Below are 14,963 nucleotides of genomic sequence, written 5' to 3' on the forward strand. Positions count from 1 at the left end.
CCTATGAGGGAAGGGGAAGTGAGATAAAAGGGAATAAATAAGAGTAGGGAAATAGAAGGGGGGAGGGAGACAGAACGGTACAGTCAGAGCTACAAGGAGCAGTATAAAAACACGGGAGAAGAAAATGCTGAACGAAATGAAAACTTTAGAAGGGTGAAAACTTAAAAGGACATTAGCTTTGGTGACCTAAGAAAGTTTGGGGCATTGGAAGAGGTGGACAGAAGCCAAAACCGTGTACAAAGGTGGGCAATAGTTGGTTCAGACGCCCCATTTGCAAAGCCTCTGACCTGGAACACAAGGAGGGACCCCAAGATAGAAAACATTAATAGCGAAGGTGAGTGGAAGCTATTTCAGAAATGGGTAAGGAGGTCCCTATACTTGTTTTAGAAGTCCGAGTGTAGAGAGAAACTGGAAATGACCAAGAGGAGGAGAAAAGGGAGAAGTAGATCGAATTAGGTGGGAGAAATCGTGAGTTGTATTAAAATTGGAAGGACGGTGCCTCTTCTAAAATGGCTGGGAAACAAAAAGAATTCAGTGAAAGCAACGTATCAGAGTAGCTGGGGAGGAGGAGGGAAGCCTGGGGAAATTGTGCCCGATGGTATCAGAAAAGCTTCTATGGAGCCACCACAATGAAGAATGGTGACTGACAACCACCCCAGCATGCTCCACTCAGAGATAAGCTGGATCCATCAATCTCTATAAACGTCTATTCTTTGTTCAAGGGTGACAGTGACTAATCCACCTAATAGCTCCTCTATTGCCACCAGGAGGCGCCCTTGGACCACAGCAGAATTTTGAATGCTAGAAAGCGCCCGGAGTCCCAGCTGCCTAGACCTCCAGCCGCTTGGTGTAGACCTGGAGACCCTTTTTCACCGCAGTCCCTCCGCCCCGCCCCAAACAAAGAACTTCTCTGGGCCTCTGCACCAAGTGTTCCCTTGGTGTAGTCACCACGGACCGGGAACTGTGAAGGACACACAATTAGAGCTAATAGTGTAACTAGAGAGAGAAAAACAGCCCACACATATCCGTGAGCAAACAACATGTGACCGATAAATGCAGCCTGGATACGACGCCTCTTAGAGCTATCCCAGCTCTGCCATCTTTGGTTCTGCTGCCTCACCAGTAAGAGGCTTGCAATGAAACGCTGAGTTACATTTACAGCTCTACAAACATGGACTACGTTTGCTTAAAATGTGGCTCTTCTGTGTCTCTAAAATGCTGACCCAAGCTACCGAAGTGGCTGGCCAGCCTGCTCAGAAAACCCCCATTTAGAGGACCCAGTGAGATAACCCTTTGTCATTAGCTACCCCCCCGCCCCAGCGGGCCCAATAGCACGATCCATTGTGATGGTTAGCGACTCCCCGGGCTTCTGATTACGCCAAGGTAGTGGTTGCGTCCGGAGCCCTTCTGACGCTTGAGCGCCGGCCCCCACCCCCCCCCACCCGGCTTCCAGAGTGCTGATTGGCTAGCCGGGGCTGGGGGCGGGCTGACCTCCGCTCCGCAGCGGCGTCACCGGCTGGCCCCGCCCCCGTGTCGGGGCGGCTGGGAGCCTAGCCTGGAGCAGCCATTTGTATGCGGCCGCGGGATTGGTCGCCCGGCTCCCGCGAGGGGGAGGGGAAGGAGGCAGCGCGCACTCGCGCGTGCGTGAGCTGGCGCGCGAGAAAGGGCCCGGTCGCGCCGAGGCTCGAGCGGCCGTCGCCATTTTGTAGGGTTCTCTCTGACGCGGGAGCCGCCGCCACCGCCGCCCTCACCCGGAGGTACGAGGGGGTCTTCTGGGTGTGTGGGGAGCCGGAGGGCGGGTCGGGCTGGGCCTCTGGCGGACGGGGCCAGCCTAAGGTGTGGGATTCTCTTGCTGCGGGAGGTCCGGGGAAGACAACGGGAGGAGGCGGGGCCGGGTCTCCGGAGGGGGCGGGGCAGGGGTCGGGTCGAGTCTTTGTTGGGGCGAAAAAGCTGGAGGTTGGGTCGCTGGGGGGGTCCCGGATTGGGGCCAAGGAAGCCTCTTTATTCTTCGAGTATCGTGGAAGGTAATACCGCACGGAGGAGAGGGACACCGATTTCCCTCCAAAACCTCGTTACCGGGGACACTCGAGATAGACGGGTCTTGCCCTCTCCTTGAGGTCTTCTCTTTCCTGCCCCCCAAAGAGAGTATTTTAAGACCTAAAACAGCCAACCTTGTTGTTTAAATGCTCATTTCACGGAGATGATAGACGGTGCGATGCCTGCTGATCCCAGCCTCCCGTTGGGGTGTCACACACGTCTCACACTACCTGTTCATGTACAAACCTTTCGTCTCCATTAAGAGAAAAATAATGAACGTTTATGTGGGGGGTCTTGAATCTTGAAGGTGCCAAGAACTTTTTTGGAGAATTAAACCAAAATGCAATGCACTGAAATGTCCCACTCCACCCCTAACTTTTGGACATCTTATTTGTTCCCTCCCAGGCTCTTGTCAGGATGGTGAAGCTGTTCATCGGAAACCTGCCCCGGGAGGCCACAGAGCAGGAGATCCGCTCCCTCTTCGAGCAGTATGGGAAGGTGCTGGAATGTGACATCATTAAGAACTACGGCTTTGTGCACATAGAGGACAAGACGGCGGCCGAGGATGCCATCCGCAACCTGCACCACTACAAGCTGCACGGGGTGAACATCAACGTGGAAGCCAGCAAGAATAAGAGCAAAGCCTCAACCAAGTTACATGTGGGCAACATCAGTCCTACTTGTACCAACCAGGAGCTTCGGGCCAAGTTTGAGGAGTATGGTCCGGTCATCGAGTGTGACATCGTGAAAGATTATGCCTTCGTACACATGGAGCGGGCGGAGGATGCAGTGGAGGCCATCAGGGGCCTTGACAACACAGAGTTTCAAGGTGAACTGCTCTGGGGTCTGGGTGGCAGAACTGAGTAGTGGGGTCTAGGACGAGACAGAGACAAGAACACAGGACCAGGAGGCTGGCGGGGAGGTGTCTTCCAATCTGTTTTAGCTGGATGTAATGGAAAGATTGCGCGTTTACCCCCAGTTAAGTACAGTTTACTCTTGGAGAAGCAAACACCCCCTTTGCAGATTTACTTGCCAAGATGTTCCTCAACAACTGTGTGGAGGCACAAACTGGGTTACTTAATCCCGCAGTCTTCATTCATTTGAGTGCTGTTGGAAGTTTAACCTGCCTAGGCAAATGTGTCCCTACCTCATGGGAGAAGAGAGGATAAAAGTCTGTGGATTATCTGCTTTTACCATCAAAAAGCCTTATATTGAGAGTTTAAGTGCTTAGGATTTATACTCTTTACAGCCTGGGGTGATAGGTTGTTGTGGGAAAGAGGAACAGAGACATCTAGAGGGATCCCTATATTATAAATCTGGATGGTGAACCTGAATTTGGGGAAGTATCTTTTGAGGGCTCAGATTTGTTCAGTCTGTCAGCCCAAAGCCATGCACTGGACTGTTCTCTTCTATCTACTATTATTTAACCCTAATGGAAGAAAAAGAACATTTTTACAAATACTAGGTTGAATGAGATGATGGTCCTGCTTCTGAAAGTTTCCAGTAAGGGTGTTATGGAGCCTATTATATAATTTTACCAATTATAAAGCTCCACAGGTTATAATTTAATACTTCGAGGTTGTCGGAAGACTACAACTGAGCCGTCTGATATGGTAGCCCCTAGGCACATGTGGCTATTAAATACATTTTAAATTTCAATTTTTCAGTTGGACGCACGTTTGAAGCACCCAGAAGTCACATGAGTCTGTTGGTGACCGTGTTAGTGTAAAGAGGGAACATTCCCATCATTATAGAAAGTTCTGTTGGACAGCGAGGTTCTACAGTTTTTTGCTGACCGTTTCATCTTGAGCCCCGCATTTCCAGCCACTTCTCGGGTTCATGAGTTAATACCATTTTTTCCGAGTGCCGCTAAAAGGTTCGTTGAGAAGTACTTAAGCGTGCTCTGCTAAACCTAGAAAACAATCAAAAAAGAAATGCCAGAAGAGGAAAAGTTGACTAGAAAAGGGTAAGAAAGTTTGCAAATAGTGTAGATTACAAAGAGCGTGTCAGATCTCTTTGGGCTCAGCCAGTGGTGTCCTGGCCTTTAGCTCTTCTCTAAAGCATAGGGCAAAAGTCACAGATGACTTGCTACCATTAACGAGGTGTGCGACTTCGGACCAGTGTTTTAATCTCTCTGTGCTTCATTTTCGCCACTTACGAAGTAGAATTAATGATCCCTGCAGTACCTCCCTCACGGGATGGTAGTGAGGCTAGACTGAGGTAATAGATGTGAAAGTAGAGGGACGGGAAGTACTCCGTGATGAAAGGCGAGTGTTGTTTGCAACAACTGGAGAGTGTTTCCGTTATGGTTGGAAGCTTACTGAAAAATGTGATAGTTAGCTTTCCTCACTTACCTCTCTTTGTTTTTCTTTTATTATTTTGGAAAGCTGTTGCACCTCAAACAGATTTAAGAATATTCTTAATTATTGCTCACTTGACGGCGATGGGATCATGAATGGACAGTGTTGGGGGGAAATAGAGGTTCTCTCTTGACAGGTAACAAAATGTGGGAAGAATGCAGTTAAAGCCGGGTCCAGACTCTGCAGAGACGTCACAGTAATGTAGTACTGCATGTCCTTACCTTTTTAACAACAACTGAGTAAAAGGATAAGGGCAAAAGTGTGCATACAGAAGTTAGTTAACTGGGGGGAGTTGGCTTGGGAAGAGTGTGTTTTAATAAAGCAAGTTTAATTACTCTGGGAGGGGGATGTTGGAGTGACAGCAATCCATGAAATCCTTTAAAATGTCATCGTTGGAAAAGAAGAATCCTTGATTTGGTCTTCATGTTCTTAGCCTGTCCACTCTGGAGAAGGCACCCTACTCGGAGTTATACATATAGATATTTTTTATAACCAGCTCTGTTTTTTTTCCAGCTGACCAGAGAAAGTTTAGCATAGGATAATATGTTGCAGTTTTACAGAAAATATAATCAAGATACCAGCTTGTCACCTTTGTCTGTAAAGCTTTTTTAGTCAGCTGCCAATGAAGGCGGCCTCTTAAAAGTGCCACTTTGAACGTCTTCTGAACCTTTATTTATTTTTTTTAAAAAGATTTTATTTATTTATTTGACAGAGATCACAAGTAGACAGAGAGAGAGGGGGAAGCTGAGCAGAGAGCCCGATGAGGGCTCGATCCCAGGACCTTGAGATCATGACCTGAGCCGAAGGCAGAGGCTTAAGCCACTGAGCCACCCAGGCGCCCCGAACCTTTATTAATTGTTGCCATTTAGGCTTCTGCATTTATCTTATCAGAGGAAGGAGTCCTTATCAAAGGACTTATCAAAGGAAGCAGCAGAACCTGAGTTAACCTGGGTCCTTCAAGACCTGTTTCCTGTCCACAAGCAGCAGTGAACTGAACCACTGTTGAGTTGGCAAACAGTTTGCATTGGAACACCCTAACTAAAAAAGCTGTTCCCAAGTAACAGTTCAAGCAACTGAATTGGGAAATGATGTGTAAGAGGTCAGGTGTCTTGGTTTTCCCCATACACAAACAGGCACTAAGCTGGAGTGCTGTTGGGGAGCAACTACGCCCCCAGCCTTCTTGGGGTCCCGGCACATGCTAGGAGCCCAGCACTTAGAGGACCCCAGGTTGCCCATCTCTCAGCATTTTAATAATCTTTTCTGTCCCAGCTTTCAAAAGAAAACACTTCTATTAGGCTGCTTTTCTGGGAAATGTTGGCAACATAGTTCAGTAACTTTTTTTTTAATTTTTTTATTTTAATAAACATATAATGTATTATATTTCAGTAACTTTTGAGGTCTCAGAAAATCTTTAAACTTTTGTCCTCTCCAAGTGTAGCAGAGTGTTGGAATTTAATCTTTCAATTTTCTTTGCCCTGGTTCCTTAAGGTAATAGAGTAATTGAAGCACAGTATTTTTCAGTTATAATAACTTAAGCGGATTTAAATTAAAAACCTAGTTACAACCTAGGAGAGATGGGGGGGGCAACTATCACTTCTATTACAGATTTTTTTTAGTTCTAGTTAAAAATTTCTTTTACCTGAATCCTTTTCACAGCTGCTACAGAGGTAGATTATAAACATAGATGTTTATAAACTTAGGCGTTCTCTCAGTAAAATTGAAATGAAGATTGGATGTAGTAACAAATACCAAAGAAAAATCACTGGGCTTTGTCTGTCAACAACAACAACAAGAACGAAAACTGGGCCAGAATCTATAAAAGTAAAAAGCAAATTAAATTGAAAAATTTTTTTAGATGTACTTCTAGGTCTCTGCTTTTTAGATTGGCAGAATTCCTCCGACTTCAGAATGGGAACAGGTTGTGTCTATCACAGAGGTTAAAGTCACTGTGCATGTTTGAAAACCAAGTAACTGTTGGTCTTCCAGTCTATATCATAGGAAACTCTACATTAGAGATAGAAATTGGGGCAAAAACCCTGTGTTTCTGTTCTAAGCATAGTTAGCATGTGACCCTTAATAAACTTTTTGTTTTTTAAAAGATTTATTTATTTATTTATTTATTTGACAGAGAGAGAGACCGCGAGAGAGGGAACACAAGCAGGGGGAATGGGAGAGGGAAAAGCAGGCCTCCCGCTGAGCAGGGAGCCCGATGTGGGGCTCCATCCCAGGACCCTGGGATCATGACCTGAGCCGAAGGCAGGCGCTTAATGACTGAGCCACCCAGGCGGCCCAATAACTTCTAAGAATGAGGATGGGAGTATTTAAATCTCTGGAAACAATGGGTGGCTAAATGCTGCATTCCGAGATTTGTTATCTGTTGACTACCAGTCATGATGGTGGACGCCGCCTCTCTGCTGACAGCTAGAAGTAAAAACCTGAACACTTTCGTTTCTGCTAAAGAAGGGGTTTTAAGTTGGAGGTGGCAACTACTAGAAACTGGGGTGGTAGGAATCTTAGACGTTGGGCAGAACTGCGTTTGACTAAAGTGATACTACTGCACTAACCCGCTCCCCTCTCAGGGTCAGTGCATGGCGCTGTTCTGGCTGCCGTCCTGAATCGGGCGTTTCCAACAGGATGGTGGAGCACGAGGCCTCCAGAACTGCATCCAGAACAAGGTCTGTTAAAGAGAGAGCAACTTGCTGATCGCGGAGGGGGGATTTGTTCTGAGCAGCCCTCAAGAGTGACCTGAAGTCCCTGTTCTCTGCATCTGGAGTGGCTGTCTTTTGGCTACATGCAGTTCAAGAACTACTGACTTGATCTCCAAAGTCTTAGGCAGTTTGGGACTGAATCCTGCCAAAAAGATTCCTTTCCTCAAACTGCTTTTAAAGACCTTGGGTGCTTTGATCAGTAAGGGTCCCTGGGCACAAGCCCAGGGCAGAGATTGTTTCTTCTCTTAGCTGTTCGTGGTGCTGGCCATTTTCTGGAAGAATGGATGTTGCTTGTTTGTATGGGTGCCCAGAGGCTCTTAGGGCAAATGCTGCATTTTTCTAACAAGATAATCCCCTATGAAGGATTGTAAGTTACATGGCAGGATGAAATGCTGAATTACGTGGGTACACATTGTCCCTAAAAAAACCCAGTAGTACTGCTTCAGTATCTTCCTAATTCTTGCTGTTGAGAGACCTTGGTCAAGTTTTCTTTTCCACATAGGCATGGATCGCCCTTGCTGAAAAACACAGGGGTGGGGTTGAAATCCGGAGGGTTGCATAAACTCCTAGAGGGACTGAGGGGAAGCAGTGTATGGTATGTGTATCCAGCATAGCCTTCCGGTGACACCTGTCAAAATGGCTGGAGGAAACGAGATGGACAGGTTGCCGTGGTTTTTAAGCTACAGTAAATGCTGGGGCCTTATGCTGCCCTGAGTAAATCAGTGAGAGGCTGGTAAGATGCTTTTCAAATGTGGCATAACTGAGGTTTTGTTGACTGTTTGCTTTGGAGGAATTGGCAGGTCTTGAGTCATGACAGTTGTAATCAGTCTTAGCAGTGGTAAGTGGGAAAGTTTTCAGTTTCTGTGTTGGGGGCCAGAGGAAAGGAAGGGGAAGTTGTGGACACAGAAGTAGGGAATCCGGCTCCCTGATGGAAATAGTGTTGCCTGGTCTCTGAGGACTCAGTTTCTAGCTGTCATCCGCATCACAACTTCACCTGCTCTCGGAGGGGACTGCTGACCTAGGGTTGCCGGAGCGCGTGTATGTCTGCGTGTCTTCCACCAGCTGGCTTTCATGTGGGGGAGGATTAAAGAACGTCAGTGAGTTATAATAAATCTTCTTACGTCTGTTTCCTCAAGGCAAACGAATGCACGTGCAGTTGTCCACCAGCCGGCTTCGGACTGCCCCCGGGATGGGAGACCAGAGCGGCTGCTACCGGTGCGGGAAAGAGGGGCACTGGTCCAAAGAGTGTCCGGTAGATCGTACGGGCCGAGTGGCGGACTTCACCGAGCAGTATAATGAACAGTACGGAGCGGTGCGCACGCCTTACACCATGGGCTACGGGGAGTCCATGTATTACAACGACGCGTACGGAGCCCTCGACTACTATAAGCGCTACCGGGTCCGCTCTTACGAGGCGGTGGCGGCGGCGGCGGCGGCTTCTGCGTACAACTACGCGGAGCAGACCATGTCCCATCTGCCTCAAGTCCAGAACACGGCTGTGACCAGTCACCTCAACTCCACTTCTGTTGATCCCTACGACAGACACCTGTTGCCGAACTCAGGTGCCGCCGCCACCTCGGCTGCTATGGCTGCCGCCGCTGCCAACACGTCCTCCTATTACGGAAGGGACAGGAGCCCCCTGCGTCGCGCTGCCGCTGTGCTCCCCACAGTTGGAGAGGGCTACGGTTACGGGCCAGAGAGTGAGCTGTCTCAGGCTTCAGCCGCTGCACGGAATTCTCTGTATGACATGGCCCGGTATGAGCGGGAGCAGTATGTGGACCGAGCGCGGTACTCAGCCTTTTAAAAACTGGAGGTGAGAGTGGGGTCGGTGTGGTTAAGAGACTCGAGTTTCCTTGAAAGAGATCTGTGCTGCATAGAGGAGGCTAAAGCCACCTGTTTGTTTGCTGGCAGGACAGTAGCCACGAGATAGAAATTTACATTTTAGTCTTAAATATTTCTCTAACTTAGGCCAGAGGTTCGTTTGGCCTGTTGAGGTTTTTTAGTGTATGACTCCGACCTGCTGGCTCCTTCGGAGAGAACAACAACAAACTCGGTTAGTGAGATTATTATTTAATCAAATGTAAGCCATCTGGGTTACAGAAACATAGTTAAGAGAACATTTATTGAGTGCCCTCGTCTGTTACAGCATTTAATCTACACAAAAAGCCTTTAAGATATTTTCTCTTTTACAGAGAAGGAAACAGAGGCTCAGAGAGGTTAAGTACTTTGCCTGAAGTCATGTGATAATTGAGAGGCTGTCAGAATTCAAACTCAGGCGAGGTGGGCTCCAAAACCATTCTCTTCCCACTAGAAAAGTCATTGTGATGTAGTGGGAGAATACAGGTGCAGGAGTTGGTCATGAACGTCACAGTGAGAATTTTAACTACAGCTTTAGACTTCTCACTTGCTAATAGAGCTGCTACTTAGGTCATTAGTTTTGATCAGAGGAAACTCTTCTAATATCCTAGATCTATAAGCCAGATAAAGCCCTGTAAGCTTTTGGTGTTGTGTTCTAAGACCCTTGAAAGCAAAATGTTTCGGTGCCCCTGTCCCATGGAGTCCTTTCCTTATTAGTAATCCAGAGCACCTTACCTGCCTGAGCCCTTGAAACCGTATTTCGGCATACCCTGTTACTGTCATTTAGAGCCCCAACCCTTTTCTTTTTCCCCAGCAATTTTTGTTTTGGTTTTTGTTCAGGAGGAACACGTAAGGGTCTAGATAAAACAGGTAATTTGTGAATGTGTATAAAATCCCACTGGTGCTGACCCCAGAAATTTAATTTCTCCTACTTTAGAAAATGTACACCAAAGATGTTGCAATGGCAAGGATAATTAGTAGGATCTGGATGAATTTCATCTGAGTGGAAATGGCATCGTGACAACTTTCTCTTCTCATGGTTTTCCTTGTACCTTGAAATTGAGCATCACTCGACTAGGAGGCCTGCTCAAGAACCTACTCAGGAAGTTAAATGGAGTTTCCAGGGTTCCTCACTTAGCCCGCTGGTATATATGTGTAGAAGAAACTAAAGCAATAGGAATTTGCCCTTTTATGTAGTGAGAAGCAAACAATGGTTTGAACCTGTGGTAAATTATGTCCTAGATGCCCATGACAAGACTGCGATCTCCTGAGACCATTGTGTAGCAGCAGCGTGTTAATGTGTATAAAGTACACAATCTTAAAGCTCGTGTAGATTGCCTTAATTTTTACTTTTAATGCAGCTGGATCTGCCACGAAGTGGGATATTTCTCTGAAGGTGGTATCACCTACCAGATAACTTGTTTTCCTCGAATGTGTTTTACAGTTAAATTAGTGTATTACAGTCTTTAAGGGTATCGCTAAGGTATTTTAAAGTGAATTTTGACTGCAAGCCGTGGTTGTTTAACTAACCTCTTTTTAGTGATGACTTTTAAAGAAACTTACCTTCCAGGTGTGAACCTCAAATGGACTGAATAACCCTGAGTTGGTTGCAGTCCCAGGAGCCTGATGTTAATGAGGCTGCCAGGAGGAAATACTCCAGAACTGTTGGGGATCTGAATTTGGGTCTCACCCTAGCAGAACTGATTCAAGAACGTCACAACTTTTGAAGTCGGTTGGTACAGATCAAGACCAAGATTTGGCCCTTTGTCTGTAATAAGTAGAGGAACTTGGTGTGAGTTAACTTCTTTTTCCCCCAGCCATTGGTGTCTGGAGTTCCCATCATCAGTGGAAGAATTAGAGAATTTTAGGATTTCTTCTTTTGATTTGGTTAAGGGAGATTTGACCACGTAGGGGAACTACTGCAGTTACGGCTCTAACTCTGGGACAGTAGGACATGTAGGTATGTTGCAGGATAAATGATAACCCTTTGTGATTGCCATTTCTGAAAACCTGTCTACTACGAAACAGTGACATGAAACAAACTTAGAGTAGTGCCGTTGGCAATATTTGAGATCTTGGCATCATCTGCTTTTTCGGGACACAACTAAATTAATGGTTTTTGATACTGTCGTGTATACCCTTTGTTGCAGTGACAGTAGCCTTGTATCACAGAGGTTGTCTTGCCTAAAAGATGGATTAAAAGATGAGAAAGATAGATTTTATCGGCAGCACAGCAGTCTTCCAGAGAGACTCTGCTGCTCGTTCTGCACATAGCTGTGAGTAGATCCCTTGGTAACGACACAGGATGTAAGTTTGATCCAGTCTGACTTGGTTTTGTTTTGTTCTTTGTTCTTTTCCCCCTGGAATACAGGACGGGACCAGGGCCCTTGTACTCGGAGCCAAGCTGCTCTCCAGGCATTGTGTAAGCCTCTTGTGTTGTGCTCTCTTTCAGGTAGGATAATTGCGGACTGAACCCTCGGGCTGCGGTCATATATGAGAACTTGCTCCGCGCGGTCCCCTTTGCCGGGATGTTTCCATTGCTTCATGTTTCAGTAAACAAAGGAGTTTGTGACCAACTATGTTTTCTTTCTTAATTTAATTCTTCTAAGTTGACTTTTCTTTCCTCCTGATACTAGTTTCTGTAGCCTTTCACTCTGTTCCTTACATTCTCAGCCTCTGAGCGGCCCTAGGTAAGGATTATGCTGGCATCCCCTTTTTCCTGTACAGTGGAACCCCTCTTATCTTGCTTTCCTTAGGAGTTGAACCCTTCTCCCTGTCTACCTGCAACATCTCCTTTCCCTTTAAAATGACCATGTAGTGGCAAGCGACCTTTTACTCTTCTCTGTTAGCTCTGGACTCTAACATTGAAGCTAATCTTCTGAAACTGCTAGGACCATTGGGGTTTTGGGGGTGGGGGTTGTTGTTGTTTTGTTTGTTTTGTTTTTTTTATGTCTGACCTGTGATCGTGGTACAGCATTAGCTGAAATTTAGCCTTGTTTTACTCCACTCCTCCCACTTTTTTTTTTTTTTTAATATTTTGACAAATAAACGTTTCTAACACTTAAGTACCTTTTTGTGTTTGTGTTGACTGTTATTTACCACCAGTATCTCTGGTTCGTTCTCAGTTGTGTTGAAACTCTAAAATTTGAACGACTACATACCGGAAATTTTGATGTACAAGGAAGGATTTAGTGTGATCTAACTACATACCGGAAATTTTGATGTACAAGGAAGGATTTAGTGTGATCTAAGTAATAGGCCTCAGCAATGGGTAGAGGAAAAATCATGCAGCGTCTCGAGACATTGGTAAGTATGCTGCTGCTCACGGTCCGGTTCCTTCTTTCTATAACCAGAGCTACTCTTTCCACTTTACAGGCTAGCAGACCCAGGTTAGAACCCATGTGTCAGGAAAAAGTTAAGTCAGAATATTGCCAAGGACCTATCGGGTTGACTTAGTTTGACTTCATAGCACATAGTCAATTAAATTCACTTACGAACTACTTAAAGAGGTCTCCTGTGGTGGTAATACTCTGCTAGGTGTAGACTGTGGCTAAAATGAATAATCATTATGAGACATCAAAGAGGGAGAACAGGTGATATTTTTTTAGCAGAAAATTAGGGTATTAGTGATTAGCAGTGGGCGCCTCAGTGGCTCAGGTGATGATCTCCGGGTCCTGGGATCGAGCCCTGCATCAGGCTCTCTAGCTCAGTGGCAGCCTGCTTCCTCCCCATCCCCTTTGCCTGCCCCTCTGCCTACTTGTGATCTCTCTCTGTCAAATAAATAAAATCTTTTTTTAAGAAATGATCAGCAGTGACAATATTCTGCAATTAAGTGTGTCTATAGATTTTTTTTTAAAGATTTGTGGACATTTTATCATTGCTTAGTTCCCCATAAAAACAAGTTTAGTGATGGACTCAATCCTACTTAAGCTGTATTTATTGAAACCTGTATGGAAACACTAGTGTGTAAATTCTGACTACCTGTGAATGTCAACCTAATTTTATTAGCACTTTCCCCACATATTTTATACTTAAAATAATCCTGACATAGGGGCACCTCGGTGGCTCAGTCAGTTAAGCATCCAACTCTCGATCTCAGCTCAGGTCTTGATCTCAGGGTCATGAGTTCAACCCCAATACTGGGCTCCATGCTGGGCTTGGAGCCTACTTTAAAAAAAAATTCTGACATAGGTGAAGCAAAATTTTCCCTGGTGTTTCGAGGGTAGGATACAACAGTGAAGAGGTTAACCTGTCCGTGCACCATTGCAACAAGTGGTAAAAGTATACAAGGCCCACGTTAGCTTTAACATTCCCTAAGAGGCAGGGCTGTCTGTTTTACGTAAAGGAAAAAAAAGACAGAGGTACTGGGATTTCCTTGTAATTAATGTACAAGGCACCAGGCAAAACAGAAATATGTACAGGTTTTATTGGCCGCCTCAAAATCTCAGGTACCTCTTCTGTGGTTTGTGTGTGTGTGTGTGTGTGCGCGCGCGCGTGTGCATGAGCGCTAACTTCTAAAGTAACGGTTTAACATTCTTTGATTTCTGTCTTGCTGGCAAGACAAAAAAATGGGAGTCTGCGAAATAGTTCTGCATCAGCTCTGTCCAATAAAACTTGGCAGTGTTGGAAGTGTTCTAGATTTGTGCTGTCCTCAGTTTATAGCCATCAGCTACATGTGCCTGTTAAGTACTGAATGTGGCCCATGAAGCTGAGAAACTCAGTTTTTTATTTTATTTTTTTATTTTTTTTAAATTATTTATTTGTTAGAGCGAGTGAGCACAGGCGACAGAGTGGCAGGCAGAGACAGGGAGAAGCAGCCTCCCCGCCGAGCAAGGAGCCCGATGTGGGCCTTGATCCCAGGACGCTGGGATCATGACCTGAGCCGAAGGCAGCCACTTAACCAAATGAGCCACCCAGGCGTCCCTCAGTTTTTTATTTTAGTTATTAGCCACAAGTGGCCAGTGGCTACTATACTGTATAGCACAGTTTAGATGGTAAATAAGTTCCTTTGGGTTGTGGGGGGAGCCTTGCAGAATCCTACAAAATATTTTTCCCTTAAAAAAAAAAAACCTTTTGGGACTCCTGAGTGGCTCATTCGGTTAAGCGGCTACCTTTGGCTCAGGTCATGATCCGAGGGTCCTGGGATGGAGTCCCACATCAGGCTTCTTGCTCAGGGGGGGAGCCTGCTCCTGCTTCTTCCTCTACCTATGTCTGCCACTTTCCTTCTTGTGCTCTCTCTGACAAATAAAATCTTTATAAAAAAAACAAAAAAACAAAAAACCTTTCACGGGATGCCTGAGTCGGTTAAGCGCCTGCCTTCTGCTCAGGACATGATCCTGTCCCATATCAGGCTCCTTGCTCAGCAGGGAGTCTGTTTCTCCCTCTGTCTCTCCCCCTGCTTGTGTTCTGACAAATAAAATCTTGGGGGGCGGGAGAAGAACACCTTTCATGGGGTGCCTGGGTGGCTCAGTTAGCTAAGCATCTGTCTTTGGCTCAGGTCATGATTCCAGGGTCCTGGGATCGAGCCCCGAATCGGCCTCCCCGCTCAACAGGGAGTCTGCTTCTCCCTCTCTCTTTGCTGCTCCCCCCAGCTCATTCTCTCTAAAGTAAATAATATCACTTTTTAAAAAATCCTTTCATTCCCCCCCCCAAATAGGTATACTGGGAAAGGGATTAATTTCCAGCCAATATAAGAAGACTGTTGAGTAGGAACAAATGTGTTTATTTCTAAATCTGTTACTACCATGAGAAATTGCATGTTGTGGCCATAAATCCCTTTTATTCACTAAGACCAGGTTTCGCATTATAGACCACTTCAGAGTCCCATGAGGCCTCTCACACTAAAAGCGCCTGTGAATTCATCTATCAGTGACTGAATTCCTACTGTGGGTCAGGATTGGGGTGATGAAGGCAGCCTATGTGGTTCCTAGCAGAGAGACAAACCTGAATTACAGTACCTGAATTACAGTACCTCTGATCGGTACTGTGGAGGGTTGAGTGC

General features: G+C 46.0%; 1 protein-coding gene across 5 annotated transcripts; it reads left to right on the forward strand.

The window, feature by feature from the left end:
- Nucleotides 1–1,570: 1,570 nt before the first annotated feature.
- LOC308351247 (RNA-binding protein 4B) lies at nucleotides 1,571–12,032 on the forward strand. 5 transcript variants are annotated; one of them, XR_013967570.1, is made up of 5 exons: nucleotides 1,571–1,757; nucleotides 2,443–2,866; nucleotides 8,242–8,918; nucleotides 10,533–10,694; nucleotides 11,415–12,028. XR_013967570.1 is itself a non-coding variant. In XM_080816762.1 (5 exons), exons 2-4 carry the CDS (start codon nucleotides 2,455–2,457, stop codon nucleotides 8,907–8,909), a joined length of 1,176 nt encoding a protein of 391 aa, XP_080672888.1. In that variant the 5' UTR covers nucleotides 1,619–1,757; nucleotides 2,443–2,454; the 3' UTR covers nucleotides 8,910–8,918; nucleotides 10,533–12,028. The 5 variants fall into 5 exon arrangements, 4 of the variants coding, with proteins under 4 accessions (XP_080672889.1, XP_080672890.1, XP_080672888.1 ...); XM_080816762.1 differs by adding an exon at nucleotides 6,977–7,072 and having other exon boundaries at nucleotides 1,619–1,757; nucleotides 10,533–12,028; XM_080816761.1 differs by lacking the exon at nucleotides 10,533–10,694 and adding an exon at nucleotides 6,977–7,072 and having other exon boundaries at nucleotides 1,619–1,757; nucleotides 11,415–12,025.
- Nucleotides 12,033–14,963: the final 2,931 nt, after the last annotated feature.

This window comes from Martes martes, assembly GCF_963455335.1.
Source record: "Martes martes genome assembly, chromosome: 10".
Taxonomy (NCBI): domain Eukaryota; kingdom Metazoa; phylum Chordata; class Mammalia; order Carnivora; family Mustelidae; genus Martes; species Martes martes.

Bases quoted from the DNA above. Each gene is read 5' to 3' on its own strand.
- LOC308351247 (XM_080816762.1), top strand. From the start codon at position 2,455: ATGGTGAAGCTGTTCATCGGAAACCTGCCCCGGGAGGCCACAGAGCAG. The intron at 2,867-6,976 runs GTGAACTGCTCT...CTCCCCTCTCAG, and splicing joins TGACAACACAGAGTTTCAAG to GGTCAGTGCATGGCGCTGTT. The intron at 7,073-8,241 runs GTCTGTTAAAGA...TGTTTCCTCAAG, and splicing joins AGAACTGCATCCAGAACAAG to GCAAACGAATGCACGTGCAG.